The sequence below is a fragment of the Xenia sp. Carnegie-2017 genome, unplaced genomic scaffold, assembly GCF_021976095.1.
Source record: "Xenia sp. Carnegie-2017 unplaced genomic scaffold, XeniaSp_v1 HiC_scaffold_13, whole genome shotgun sequence".
NCBI classification, from domain to species: Eukaryota; Metazoa; Cnidaria; class Anthozoa; order Malacalcyonacea; family Xeniidae; genus Xenia; species Xenia sp. Carnegie-2017.
In genome coordinates this window covers 6861989-6877159 of record NW_025813436.1, presented here as the reverse complement: position 1 = coordinate 6877159, position 15171 = coordinate 6861989, and the positions used below count along the sequence as shown (strand labels likewise).

Below are 15171 nucleotides of genomic sequence, written 5' to 3'. Positions count from 1 at the left end.
GTACAATTAAACACCTGTATCACCGCAAGTGAAGAAATAAAACAAATAATAGAGTGCTAAAGAAGAAGAAGATACAACTAAGACCAATTCTTCAAACAATGACAAAAACTAACTACACTAGAAAATTTGACCTCATGTTCTCATATATTAAGCTGGTTGATTAAATTAAAACCAACCTCTATCAAAACAGCAGCAAGCACATGTGAAACAACTGTCATAGAAATACTAATTTTATTACCATCATTTCCTTTAATCCTTAAACATTTCTTGTAACATACTGGTTATACTTTATTTATAACAATTTTAAAATAAGTTTATTTGCATTCATGTGTGTCCTTTCTTCATCACACGCTCTGATGAGCATTTATCATAACAGCAACTGGTTGTTACATAAAGAATGGCGATTAAAACATATCAAATTTTGAATGGCGATTAAAACATATCAAATTTTGGGTGGTAATTGAAACATATCATAAAATATGCGAAAAGTTAACATTTCATTAAAATTAGCATTTGGCGCGTCGTAAACAATATCCGGGAAAAAGTCGACCAGAAATGACAATTGAGGAAACCTAAGAAATGTTTGGAATGCATTCACGGATATTTTGGATGTCATTTTTTTTGGTTTTCAAACCAACCGAAGGATCGAAAGGCAACAGCAATAAAGATTTCATAAAAGCAACATTTATAGGAAGAAACAATTTTAGAAATTTAAGTGGAACAAAAAAAGACAACGTCAATCCAGGCAATTTTAGAAATCAACGACATAAGATTATGAATAGGACAAAACAACTTACATTCCCTGTACTAAAGAGTGAAGGTAACTCAACCATAAATAAAAACTTGAACGATAATAAGATTACACAAATGAAAGTGTTGAATGCTGTAAAATCAAGGAAGAGACAAAATGTACTTGTTGGTTATTCAAAATACCAAAGATCGATTCGCATCGACGAAAGTGGGAAGTTACAAAGACACGAAGTGGGACCTGAAGAGTACGTAACACCAGAAGGGAAAACAGAAATATTCAGTTACGATAAACCAATAAAAATAGATCGTCTAACTCAAAGAAAGATGATCTCTTTAGGACATATGGTCCCTTTATCTCTTGTGTCTGAAACAAATGCCAAAACAATATCTTCCATACCCACGGCATTTACGGATAAAAGTTCACTCTCTTCTTCAAAGACATCGAGAAGATACTCTTTTTATAACCAGGTAATTATGTTCAATGAAGGAAACGCAACTTAGTTACCGATGTACATCAATCGTTAATTTTACTTAACTTAAGTAGCAAAAGGTGTAGCAGTATATAACCATAATAAAGAATGAAATTTACAGAACCTTTAACTCGTTCAGGTCCCAGTCATGCTACACAAACCATATCAACTTCCTCAATTAGTGCCAGTCCCTCCACCAGCACCAGTTTTTCTACCAATACCAGTAGCACAAAGGGTAACGTATGCTGGCACGAGTCCTATAACCTCAGGTAGGCTTGTTTCTAATCAAAATGTTATTGCTTTGAAACTCCATAAACAGCACAAGAATCAAAGAACAAGACATCAAAACCTTAAGTGACACAACTTTTCCTTTCTTTTCAGTTCCTGTACAATTAACCGAATGTGACATTAATCCATGTCAAAATGGCGCTTCCTGTTTCTTAGTGGACAACATAGAATCTTACAAATGTCATTGTCGTACAGGTTTTAAAGGGAGACATTGTGAAGGTAAACTCAACAAGACAAGCGATAGTTGAAGTGTTTTATTCAATAGTGTAGGTTTGGTCGTGCTGTTGAAATTTCACGACCATTAAATTTCACGAATAAATGTGTGATTTTCGTGAAAAGAGAACGGAGAATGTCCATTCTACTATAACGAAAAGCTAGAATAAAAATGTACGATAAGAATGTTGGAAATGCAAAATGAAAAGCTTTCCTTTTTAGACGCAAGCAAATGTTATCCAAATCCTTGTGAGAATCTAGGTGACTGTACCGTTGTGCCTAATGGTTATGAATGCAGTTGTAGAAGAGGATTCAGGGGATCACGATGTGAGAGTAAGGGATGATTTGTACATTACTGAGTCAAAAGATCTAGTCTTTATGATTAAGTAAAAAGCAACAACAATCAGCTGTTCATGTTCAATACAACGTCATTGATATTATTGAGACGTTGTTCGCATTTTTAGTGCGTGATGAATGTGAGCCAAATCCGTGTAGAAATGGAGGAAGTTGCAGTTCAGTTGATAATAAATATTATTGTAGTTGTATCTTTGGTTACATCGGAAAGAATTGCCAAGGTAAAAATATTTCATTACGCAATCAATGCACAGTGAGAAAAATGCACTACAATAACGTTTGTAGTAACCTTATCATTACCTCACCTGTTTTATCCAGTTCAGTCCAAGTGCTTTCCCCTCAATCCATGTCGTCACGGGGGCACATGTCATGAAGATGTTGCAAGGTATATTTGTACCTGTTCGCGGGGATGGTCAGGATTGAGCTGTGAAAGTAAGGAAAACATATCAAATAGCAAAGGAATTTTTCGATTATTCAACTAACATTTAGGAGAGAGAATAAGATAAAACTCAAAACTAACGTTGAATTATACATACCTAAACTTAAAAATGCGCCCACAGACAGACAACGGTCTTAATATTTCACAGTATGAACGAAAAGTTTCATTTTGTTGATGAGAAAACAGTAGAGTTAGATCAAGGAAAAATGAAATAGATTGTTCTATTCATGAAGTTTTGTCAATTTCTCAAAACAACTAGTACCATCCTATCTTTCTACGACTGGAGATGGACCGATATATGTCCTCTAAAAAGTGTATGGACAAAAGCAGATGATGAAGATAGCAAGAATATCCACAGGGGAAAAAGTTCTAATTAGACGAAAATTATATATAACTAAAGAAAATACCTAGTATGGACAAAAGCAGATGATGAAGATAACAAGAATATCCACAGGGGAAAAAAGTTCTAATTAGACGAAAATTATATAAACCTAAAGAAAATACCAATATTCTTTCTTTTGCATCGTAATGTACATAGATTAAATAAAACATTTATATAGGTTAAATAAATCATAGAATGCTTTTATATTCCAAAATAACTGCTTCGTTTGACATTCGCAAAACGCGCACAGCTTTTGAACGTCAACAACATGTTTTCTCGACCGTTGAAACAGCATTTTTCAAAAGAACAGGTACCAAATCAGCTTTACAATGATAACAAAAGAAAACATTGATAACAAAACGTGTCCAAATTTGATGAAAACAATATTCTCGTCCATGAAAGTTTAAACAAAACTCGACAAAAGAAAGCCTGCCTGCTTATTTTTTTCTTCGTTTCCAAGAAAGAGCGTTTACAAAAAGGTGAAGAAGACATGCCATATGTAAAATTGGGGTGAGAGAACATAAAAATTCTTAAACACCAATTATATAGTTTATTATTATAAGAGGCGAAATATGACGAAAAATGGTGTGTTATTGATAGTGGCTACTTATTGTGTTTATCTCTCTTTTCATTTGAACCACAACGCTGTAACTGGTGCATTAAATAAGGATAGCTTAGCGCCAAAATTTACAAAAGATTTCAACACGAAACTATTAAATGAAAACAAAGCTAGGTCGAAACAGGAACAGAGTTCTAAAGAAGGTTTAACAAAGATTTCAATGAACAAAACAAACACAAAAACAAAAGAGACGATTTTAGCAGAAGATTACTTAAATAACATGAGGTCACCGCAGCTGATGAAGACAACATTAGAAAGAAACATAGGAAGGAAAACGGAGAGTAAGACCTACGCTGACAACACTAAAACAAAGACCACAAGCTCACAAACGAAACATGAAGAATCGACAATTGCAGGATCCAAACCTGAATCCAAATTGCTGGATGAAAACAAAATTTCACTCGTGCAAACCAATGATCATGACAAGCCGTCAAAAGTTACCGAAGGGATGAAAGGTGGAAAGCCAGTATTAAAAGGTTTGGTTGACGACCAATTATCTACAGTTGAAAATTCTAACAAAGGTACAAGTGCATCATATGTGTCAGATCGTGATCTAAATGTACTTCCAAAGATAGGCGGACACGCAAAAATAAGCATGTTTAACCAACTACCACCAAAAATTCAACCTCTCTTTATACATAAACCTCGCCTTCGCAACACAGGTAAATAAACGGCTTCAGTTAAACAAATAATTGCGTAACTCCATTCAATATTATTTATCATAAATTATGAAATAGCAGAGAATTCAAATCCTTGTACGACGACGAATCCTTGCAAAAACAACGCTGTTTGCAGCACCGTTGAACATCGTCCATTGTGCATATGTAAACCAGGATTTCGTGGCAAATTTTGCGAATGTAAGTAAACCTAAATTTGTATTTTTGTTGCCAATGATTTTGAAGCAATAGAGGATAGTACAGGTACGAACGTCTGTGTTTGCAAAGAATCTTATGAACTAAATACTCCTTATAAACACCAATATATGAAATATCCCCTCCTCCCCACATTGATCCTTACATATCATATATCCTCCTCCCCACATTGATCCTTACATATAAAATATCCTCCTCCCCACATTGATCCTTACATATCATAAATCCTCCTCACATTGATCCTTATATAAAATATCCTCTACATTGATCCTTACATATAAAATATCCTCTTCCCCACATTGATCCTTACATATCATATATCCTCCTCCCCACATTGATCCTTATATATAAAATATCCTCCTCCCCACATTGATCCTTACATATCATATATCCTCCTCCACACATTGATCCTTATATATAAAATATCCTCTCTTCACATTGATCCTTACATATAAAATATCCTCTCCCCATATTGATCCTCACATATGAAATATCCACCATGTTAACCCCCCCCCCCTTATGTTTTATAAAGTGATAAACAAGTGCTATCCCAACCCGTGTCACAATTATGGATCGTGTAGCGAAATGGAGAGCGATTTTCAATGTTCCTGTAAGCATGGTTTTCGTGGAAAGAGATGCGAAAGTAAGACATTCAAGTATGATCTCTTCTGTTTTGAGACTCAACTAACCAAACGTGATATAATAAACACGACAAAAGATGCATTTAAGCCTTTTTCTTGAACATATATTTTATAAGATCTGTTTTACATGCAGTTGCCAACAAATGTGAGCCTAACCCGTGTTTAAATGGGGCGACCTGTTCAGAGATTGAAGACGACTACATATGTACATGTCGACAAGGATTTATGGGTCATAGTTGTGAAAGTAAGAAATAAAAATCTTAATATTCGATTCTTCTTCGTCGTGATCATTTTATCTGAAATAATGGCCTCCAAAATCCGTGCAGAAAAGCCTCATTCTCATTTTTTAAATTCAAGTTGAGTCAAAATGCAATCCCATCAACCCTTGCAAAAACGGAGGCACATGTAGAGAGGAGCATGATATGTACAATTGTTTATGCAGAGATGAATTTCGAGGAAAAAACTGCGAAGGTAATAGATAAAAACGCAAAAGCAATGTATACTTATTTAGTCAACTTAAGCTCGCTTTTACACAATATCTTTTCACCGATTCCGTGTCGAAATGGCAGCTTTCGAACAGGAAACTATACAAGTAAGTATGCATGAGGTTGGAGAAAAAGCAAGAGTGCAAGCTAGCAAATTGATCTCATTAAAGAAGCCGTACATACAGTCATATAAAAAGAAATTACAATAAAAAAAATTTTTGAAGTGGAAAGCTTAGAAAATGCGCTACGAGGCCAATTAAAATCGAGTAAAAATTTATCTTTAAGAAAAAGTCAACACATGGGAAAACAATGTTCGACCATCTTTATGTGAGTCAGTCAATCCTTGTATGTTTGGAGGAAAATGTACGCCAGTCAGTAACTATGACTACACCTGCACATGCCTGCCGGGACGAAGGAGGAAGTAACTGTGAAGGTAAGATAACAGGAAAATTTCAATCCCATTAAGAAACGTATTATGCTGGACATTAAAAACAACAGCAAAACTACAATCCACGACTGTCCCAATACATACATACATGCACTGCATTATTCACCAGTTACACAAATTTGATTTATCTTGTCCTTAGAGGATCTAAGTCAAACAAAAGCCTTGAGCAGTTGTAGTCATTGTCATGCATATGCAAGGTGTCTTAATGGTCATTGCGTTTGTAAACGTGGATATATTGGCAACGGTCACAGTTGTGAGCCTGGTAAAGACATATTGAGATAATAAATAACAATATATTTAAAGATAGTGTCAATGGTATTTTCGGATTACTACTTTTGTTTTTCATAGCTCAACAATTTTGCCATCCAAACCCTTGTTTCAACGGAGGCACTTGTCATCAATCAACCAATCAGAAGCGAACATTCAATAGCGGGAAACAATGGTGGTGTGAGTGTATGACTGGTTACATGGGACCAAATTGTCGAGGTAGCAGTCATATAAATTGACAATCTCGTATTTAATACATTATAACAACGTATCATAAATAAACACAGAGTTTGAATATCAATAGTTAGAAAGAAAGAAAGATCTCTCGTTTAGAAATGGATTTTTGTCTAATGCGACTATGTAAAAATGGAGGAACCTGCTTGAGTGAAAACAAACAAAGAAAATGTATCTGTCCACCGGGATACCGTGGAAAATATTGTCAAGGTAAAATACAATAGCAAAATTGGGATCAGATTACTCTTTAAAGCAACCTTTCCAACAGATTACTCTTTAAAGCAACCTTTCCAACTTTCTCATTAAGAAATTAGAGAGAGCAGTTTGTACATGACGATCATTATATGCTGATAAAATGGGTTATTTCATGAATTAAAAAATATGACAGTATTTCAAACTTGATTCAATATCTTTAGAGAAGAGCATTTGTTATATTAATCCGTGTAAGAATGGCGGGACATGTAAAGAGGGTAAAGATTTTGCTCAATGTCAATGTCGAGATGAATACGAAGGAGAACACTGTGAACGTAAGTAGTTATCTATGTTGTTAAAACAATCGTTTTTTTCAATAACATACATCTTGTGTCTTTTCACACATTCCAAATGTGCTCGATGTGACCAACTTGCTGACTGTGTTAAAGGAAAATGTATTTGTAAATCTGGGTATACAGGTAGTGGCGTGATTTGTCGCAAGGATATACCCAGCGAGTGAAACTATATATGTATTCATTTACACCACAATAAAATTCTTCAACAACGTGATCCGCAACCGCAACCATCTTTCAAAGATCTATAAGACTCATGTCAGAAATAACATGCTAAACAGTCACTATTTTGCTAACTTAAGTTTTCCTTGAATTTCTCAGGTAATCTACAAACAGCCTCAGCTGAACCATCACCTGTTACTGGTCTACCACCACCACCACTACCACCACGACAAACAACAACACTACCACCACTACCAACAACAACAACAACACTTCCACCACCACCATCACCATCACCATCAACACCATCACCATCACCACCACCACCACCCGTACATGGGTTTTGTTATTCAAACCCGTGCTCCAGTGGTTCCACTTGCCTCGAGTCCCTGGATTCATACTTCTGTCAATGTCCTGAATATCGTTACGGAAGAAAGTGCGATCAAACCCCAGAGACGCTAGGTAAGTGTGTGTTATTAAACAACAACGCACAGTAAAATACTTCTCATCGATGTTTGAAAGAAATTTAAGAAAAGACTCAGTTAAACACGACTGGATAGCGTTATCAATTGGATAGCAAATTTTTTCAAACGGTTAAAAACTTCTCAAAAAGGAAGAATATAAGGTTTGAACTGAGTAATCACTGAAATAAAATATTGCTTCTAAGATTATTTGTTGTAAAGAAAATATACACACCTAAGAAAAAAAAATCATATGACATTGAACCGTAAAGTTCTGATAAACTTTAGTTGCTTTTATATTCGGAATAAAAAACTTGATGATCTACTGTCTTTTAAAACGACAACACTTTATGCCGACATCAACAGCAAAATAATATATACGCATGCTCTAGTTACTAGAAGTCGCTATGATTCGTCAAATTCAGCACATAAATAAAATTTAAAAATCCTAACCTTTTTTATACAGGAGTTTCCATTGTTGGTGCGACCAAAAACCGATCACCGATTGGCCAATGGAATGGTAAGTAACCACGTATCCATACGTATCCATCAATGTCCACATAAGTTAATTTTTCATCAGAGCCTGGAGGTAAAATGTCAAAGCTATCCATTAAAAGAATCACTTATAAATACTTTAAATTATATTAAACATTTTTTGCGTAAAGCTAGCTGTTTATAAGCCCAAAAAGGAATTAAAAGGAAATAACAAATGGAATCGACATTCCATGATAGGAAAACGATAAATTTGCTGAAACAGTAGAAAAAAAACTTAAGTGTGCCACAACACACAATAGTAAAGACTCTTTATGAAAATGTTTACAGAAAAATTTGAAGTCAACGATAATAGAATCTATTGTTATTGCGTTATTGTTTAGACAACAATGTTGGCATGCAATATGAAAGCCTGGGTTGTTGGGCAGATACAGAACAATGGAGAAATCCAAGCATGCGAGCCATCCAATCTATGGAAGGTTTTCATCCTTCTCTTAATGACGACTACAAGAGAAGGATCTATCCCATAATGAAATGCGCGAATGCAGCAAGCGCTTATGGATACAAGATATTTGCCATACAAAATGGCGGACAATGTTTTGCCGACCCTTATGCAGGATTGACATACACAACATATGGACCTTCAACTCAATGTCGTTATGGAATAGGTGCTTCACTGGCCAACGATGTCTATAGACTGCCTTAATTTAACTCAATGTCGTTATGGAGTGGGTGCTTCACTGGCCAACGATGTCTACAGACTGCCTTAATTTAACTCAATGTCGTTATGCAGTGGGTGCTTCACTGGCCAACGATGTCTACAGACTGCCTTAATTTTAACTCAATGTCGTTATGGAGTGGGTGCTTCACTAGTCAACGATGTCTACAGACAGCCTTAATTTTATTTTCTTGTGTGATTTTCACTAAATTAACAATTTCTTTAATGTTGGAGACTTTGTTTTCCTAAATAATCAATCATCTTAAATGAGTTTTTTGTCTGAAAGAATTATTTCTCGATCTCTATTATTTTTAACTAAAACAAGGTGAAAAACAGATGTTCCTTGCAATTTGCAGTTTTTAATCGCGTATATATGGTAGATTTAATGCTGTAGAAGTGGGGTGGACGCTCGGGGAGGAGCCCCCTTCTATCTTTAAAATGAGTAATTTTTCATAATTTCACGGCTTCAGCTTCGTCAAGAGAGCCCCCCATCTGATAAATTTATTTCTACAGCACTGGGTAGATTATGTGTCTGTAGACTAATCTTAACTTTACAATTTCGATACTGTAAACCGTCACATAAATACTCGATAATTTTTTCGTTGGCTGGAGTGTACTGGAGACATATACCTGACGAAAATGAAAAGTGGAAGTCTTTAAAGTCCCCAGGAAAATACTAAGTCTGTATCGCATAATAAAAAAACATGGCGGCACCTTCGTTACTCTATGATTGGTTCACCGGGGGCACCTTCCGTTACTCTATGATTGGTTCACCGGGGGGGGGACAAGCAAATCAAAGCCTGCTGAATAATTTCAAACGCTGTTTGTAGACAACAAACTTAGTAGAAACTACCTATATCATCAAAACCATTTTATCTGAAGCTTTAAATTGACTTAGAATAATCTCACTATATCTGAATATGAAAATATTATTAGAAAGGCAAGCACTTGCATGCTTGATAACGGGTCATGCTTGTCGCATGAGTTAATCCACGAACGATAAAAGAAGAGAAAGATATTTGAACGAAGTATCTATGTTTTAACCTAATGACCATTAAATAATACAATAATGAAACACCTAACTTTCACAGTTGTTTCCTTTATACTATGTTTAACGTTAGTAGCCGCTAATCCACGAAAGAGCAGGAAGCAACAGGAAAAGGAAGCAACGAACAATGGTAACAAAAAACGATACACAGTAAAACAAGAGAAAGATAGACAAGAAATAACTAAAGTTCCAAGATATGTAACATCAAAGAAAAGAAATCGTCATAAAGTTTATAAAAAGTTTAACATGATTGCTGTTCCAACTTTCGCTCTTGAAAACAGTGCAACAAGACAAGGAGCAGTTCAACAGCTGTTGTTGCCTGCAAGTACATCACAATTCGCACAAAACACGTTGGCCACAAATCCCGAGCTGATGTCGGACTTTAGTACACAGAACACATTGGGAAAACAGGTATGTCGACCATGAATAAAAAAGGTGATTTCAAAAAATGTACGAAGGAAGGTAGTTATGAATGAATAAAACATAAATTGCGTTCGTATATCAACGCATTGAATGTGTAAAAAACTGACTTCTCTTTAGTTCATAACACAACAAAGTTCTTCAGAACAAGAAGCAGCAGAAGTCCCCCAAACACTGCGACCTCAATACGTTCAATATCAAACATCAACAGGTACATCAAACGAAGACACGACTATACAGGATAACGGAGCAACACAAAGTTCTCCACTATATGTCAACACAGCCAATGAACTTGATGCAGGCTCACAGGGTATTCAGATGTTCTCACAATCTAGTGGTGATAATGGAGTAAAAGATGAGACGAAGAGCCTCAATAATGGGCTGCTACCAGAGAGTACACAGAGTAAACAACAGGCTGAAGGCATTTCATCGCAAGAAGTAAAAATAGTGAATTTAGGCGATGAGGAGAAGACAGGCAGCTTTCAAAAAGGTAAAAACAAATCATCAAAAAAACTGACCATGTTTTGAACCCAGCACAAGTAGTTTTAATTGTGAATGATTTTTCAATAGCTGGACTCACGTCGTACATATGTAGTTCAGGTAAGATTTTCATGCTTAATTTGGTGCAAGTTGTAACACGCTCGACATTCTCGTTAAGATAACGCGTGTGGAGGTTGCCCTTCAGGAGCAAACTGCATCAACGGACAATGTCAGATTGAGGAGCAAGATTCCCAGGTTGAAGGTTTAACAACAGGTAGAAGAAAATTTCTTATGCAATCAAACAAATAAACAAAAACCAAATGATAATATGTAAGATTAGAAAAAACAAATGTTAACTCTTCAAACTTAAAGAAATTGAAGTAAAATAGCAGTAGTGGAAAATTAAGAATAACATCATCACTGCATATTCCAACTGAAACAGGAAAGGTACAAGGGAATAAGCCAACAACTATTGATGATATACGCAACTTGGAAACACAAGAAATTGCGTCCCTTATTAAGGAGGCAGACGCACCATCCACATCAGTTCCTCACAGTCCTTACACGTCCCATGACCAATCATCAAGCAAAGCACAAGTAAACACAAATAAAGCAACAGTAAGGCAGGAAAAACCAGTGAAACAACCTCAATACACAGGCGGAGATTTTAAGGAGTTGCGGGAGTTTGCACGTATGTACAAAATGTACCAATTTATTCGCAAAATGGAAGAAAGAGTTAATGATCCAGATTGCGCACCAGTTTGCCGCAAAACATGCAAAAAATTTTGTCCCGTAAAATGTTGTCATGGTCCGAAGGTCAACAATAGCGTCGTTTCAAGCTTGATGCATATCGCCCATAAAATCCAAAGTACTGAGGCCGAGAGTAGAAGCACAAAAGAATTAACAGGGAAAAAGGCCAACACAGAAGATAGTGATAGAAATAAGACTGACAATGAATCAAAGGAAAAGAAACATATTTTAACAAGGATTGTCAAAAACAATAAATTAATAAAACCACGAAGATAGAACAATGAATCTTTACAGTTTTATAAAACGATCGACAAACGCCTCCAGAGTTGTTCGACAGCGCAACTTGCATTATGTGTAAATATTTAAATACAATATAAAAATTATACAACTGACTTACATGTTACATTATGGATGTAATACAGTATAAAAACTATACAACTGGTTCAGGTATGTGTCTTTAGTAAGAAGAACATAACGACAATGGCCTTGATAAGAAAAATATTATCATGAAATAAATATGAGTCTTTCTACGGCTGAAAACCTTCCATCTAATTGTGATAAATCAAGAAAAAAAAATTGTCGTTGTTTGTTTTCGTTCAAAATGGCGAGTGAAAAGGGTCTAGGATGAAAATTGTTGCACAAACATGGGATAAATGGATAAATACTACTTATGTCAGTTTAAATGATGTAAAGTGTTTTGCATACAGACAACAAATCAATTTCAATGGTTAAATACGACCATTCAGATAGAACTTTCCACACGTTCCAGATAAAATCGTGAAAAAAAGCTTGCAATTGTTGTAAATTAGAAGTATGATATCTTTCTTTAACTTGCCAATATTTTGTCCATAGAAACCAACGGAGCGAGAGAAAATTAACTGATTACTGCTTGTTATAGTTGTGTATTTACGCTATGGAGCGATTCAAAAATTCAATGAAGTCTGAAAATAATCGCTATCTCGTATTCTTAGAGCACGTCATTTACAGTGATTTATAATATATTAGCTTGTCTATTACATGGAACGCGATGCCTCTCAGCTAAAAATAAGGTTTCATAAAGATATATATCGTGAAGCATTCATTACAAATATCTACTTTGAAAGTTAGAAGACTAAGTTCCTTAAATACGCAATTTTAACACACATGTATTATGCAAGTATGCATCACAGTTGATATCTAAAATCACGAATGAATGTCACCACCATGAAAACGACCAAACTTGTAATTATTTGAAAAAACATATCTATCACTTAAATTATGAACTATATAAAATAGTCTCCACGATAACACTAAGTTTTTCAAAATAATCGATTCTATTACGAAACTAAAAAACATTTTGGCAAGAAATTAGACCATAAATATTTCTGAAATAACTCTTGTTTACCCGCAGCGCTGACATCATAAATGGAGCATGTCGACGAAATGAGGATTAGATCATCGAAAGGGAAGGAATACGGACCTATGTATAATGTCCTCCTTCAAAATGAAGGAATTAATAAAAAAAATATGAAGAAGTTTTAAGACAGATGTACGATCGAATATGACACAAGATTGAAACAAAATGCCAAAGACCAAAAATATAAGATGTTGTATGAAAAAATACAATAAAATCGAAAGGAGATGTCACTATTAATGGCGTCTCCGTCATTCCAAAGACTGGATAATTTAAGTATTCGTATACTGCTAGTATTGATTTGCATATTATGCGGGAAATCAGGAACAGGAATACCAACGGATCATGACTTTAAACATCAGAAAAATACATCATGGACTAAACGATTAAAGGAAAAATATCCAAGGTCAGCTCAATACGGGAATGTTTTTCTACCGCGATTTTATGAAAGACACAGTGTAGCTCCAAGACTGAACATGTTAGCACAATATCGTATGCCAATAGCAACAAGACGAATATCACACGCGGAACCATTTATCCATTTTTCTGGATTGCCAAGGACTTATGTTCCAGTACTGACAAGTATTCCATCTTTACAGTATCCAGTAATTCAAGCTAATAGATATGTTCTGCCTGCGTATTCCCTGAAAATACCTGCACAAACGACAGCAACACGTCTGTCTACAGTGCCACAAATAAACGAAGATTTAGGTGAACAGTACAATGAGAAATACACCACATTACCGCCAAATTTAAGCCAAAACATGCTGCAACAAAATGAATTACTCGTGCCTCGAAAAACGGAGAGCAAGAACGTCGATGTTGGTGACGAGTTCGACAACTTTTTGCAAAGTTTAGGTGATGAAAACATTCTCATATTTTTAGTGAGCTTGGCTAAAAGAAAGGAGTCACATCAAAAGTATCTCTCTCCCCTCAAAGTAAACAATTTATCTAAAGGAATGAAAACTTTACTTGCCTAGCTCTCTTCATTTGATAAGCATATAGTACATATATAACGGAAAATATATCACCATTGCAATATGGTGATAGCATGGAGAGCACATTGTTATACTCTGAGTACACCACATGAGTATATACATATATATACTCATATGTACATTGAGTGTACACCACATGAGTATATACATATATATACTCATATGTACATTGAGTGTACACCACATGAGTATATACATATATATACTCATATGTACATTGAGTGTACACCACATGAGTATATACATATATATACTCATATGTACATTGAGTATACACCACATGAGTATATACATATATATACTCGCGTGGTAAGAATATCCATCGAGATAACATTTAACAATCTCTCGTCTTCATTACCTTTACATAGATGGTCCTTGTTCCCAGAATCCTTGTAGAAATGGCGCAAAATGTCGCATAACATCAGATGGAACATCGTATCGTTGTATCTGCAAGAGAGGATATAAAGGGAAGACATGTGAAGGTAGAGGACATAAATGGATAACTTCAATAATACATTATTTGTTGTTTATCTGTGTTATGCTTGTATTCTGCACAGAAAAAAACGGGTGCTTTCCCAACCCGTGTCAAAATAACGGAGAATGTACGCTGACAAATGACGGATTTGAGTGCTCGTGTTCTAAAGGGTTCAAGGGAATGAAATGCGAACGTAAGTGAACAGCATCCCCCCCCCCTACTACCAACACTATCATCACCTACCACCTACACACACTCCATTACCAACACCACCACAAGTACCACCACCAATAAAATGAAATAAAACAAGCCTTATATTTTATTTTTTAGAAAAGAACACATGCGAACCCAACCCGTGCCAGCATGGTGGGGTATGCACAGAACTAAATAATGGTGCCTTTGAATGTACATGCAAGAAAGGAGACTTTGGCGACAGATGTCAAGGTAAAATTGAGTCAGTCGACACTAAAAATCCTCAGCCGTAATACCATAACTTTAGATTTAGGTAAAGGACTTCGTACATTAATGACCACGAGATGCAATGACATGACTTTAGTTTTCGATATTTTCAGTTAGCAAACAAGCATGCGATCCTAACCCTTGCCGAAATGGCGGCCACTGTACTTCAATGGATAATGGTGATTATCAATGTCACTGTACCGAAGGATACAAAGGGACGTTGTGTGATGGTAAGTAAAGGAAATGAATATTAACGGTGTAGATATACTAGAGATATTAAAATATGATAATTTAATGATACTGTGAAC

General features: G+C 35.5%; 2 protein-coding genes across 3 annotated transcripts in view; both read left to right on the top strand.

Annotated features, from left to right (window-relative positions):
- The first annotated feature begins 400 nt into the window (after positions 1 to 400).
- Positions 401 to 15171, top strand: part of LOC124433322 — a 28369-nt gene continuing 13598 nt past the window's right edge. The window contains exons 1-29 of the mRNA XM_046983083.1: positions 401 to 1218; positions 1360 to 1489; positions 1602 to 1727; positions 1944 to 2054; positions 2186 to 2296; positions 2394 to 2507; positions 3419 to 4177; positions 4253 to 4372; positions 4920 to 5030; positions 5162 to 5272; positions 5386 to 5507; positions 5799 to 5946; positions 6101 to 6223; positions 6310 to 6447; positions 6562 to 6672; positions 6879 to 6989; positions 7329 to 7631; positions 8097 to 8150; positions 8506 to 8827; positions 10170 to 10299; positions 10429 to 10798; positions 10879 to 10908; positions 10967 to 11062; positions 11231 to 11479; positions 13148 to 13789; positions 14298 to 14411; positions 14487 to 14597; positions 14735 to 14848; positions 14977 to 15093. Coding sequence (XP_046839039.1) covers positions 580 to 1218; positions 1360 to 1489; positions 1602 to 1727; positions 1944 to 2054; positions 2186 to 2296; positions 2394 to 2507; positions 3419 to 4177; positions 4253 to 4372; positions 4920 to 5030; positions 5162 to 5272; positions 5386 to 5507; positions 5799 to 5946; positions 6101 to 6223; positions 6310 to 6447; positions 6562 to 6672; positions 6879 to 6989; positions 7329 to 7631; positions 8097 to 8150; positions 8506 to 8827; positions 10170 to 10299; positions 10429 to 10798; positions 10879 to 10908; positions 10967 to 11062; positions 11231 to 11479; positions 13148 to 13789; positions 14298 to 14411; positions 14487 to 14597; positions 14735 to 14848; positions 14977 to 15093 — 5737 coding nt within the window. The 5' untranslated portion in view covers positions 401 to 579. The remainder of the gene's footprint in view (positions 1219 to 1359; positions 1490 to 1601; positions 1728 to 1943; positions 2055 to 2185; positions 2297 to 2393; positions 2508 to 3418; positions 4178 to 4252; positions 4373 to 4919; positions 5031 to 5161; positions 5273 to 5385; positions 5508 to 5798; positions 5947 to 6100; positions 6224 to 6309; positions 6448 to 6561; positions 6673 to 6878; positions 6990 to 7328; positions 7632 to 8096; positions 8151 to 8505; positions 8828 to 10169; positions 10300 to 10428; positions 10799 to 10878; positions 10909 to 10966; positions 11063 to 11230; positions 11480 to 13147; positions 13790 to 14297; positions 14412 to 14486; positions 14598 to 14734; positions 14849 to 14976; positions 15094 to 15171) is intronic.
- Positions 9632 to 12078, top strand: LOC124459125. 2 transcript variants are annotated; one of them, XM_047008663.1, is made up of 4 exons: positions 9632 to 10299; positions 10429 to 10798; positions 10967 to 11062; positions 11231 to 12078. In XM_047008663.1, the coding sequence occupies exons 1-4, from the start codon at positions 9910 to 9912 to the stop codon at positions 11812 to 11814; spliced, it is 1440 nt and encodes a 479-aa protein (XP_046864619.1). In that variant the 5' UTR covers positions 9632 to 9909; the 3' UTR covers positions 11815 to 12078. The 2 variants fall into 2 exon arrangements, with proteins under 2 accessions (XP_046864619.1, XP_046864612.1); XM_047008656.1 differs by having other exon boundaries at positions 11225 to 12078.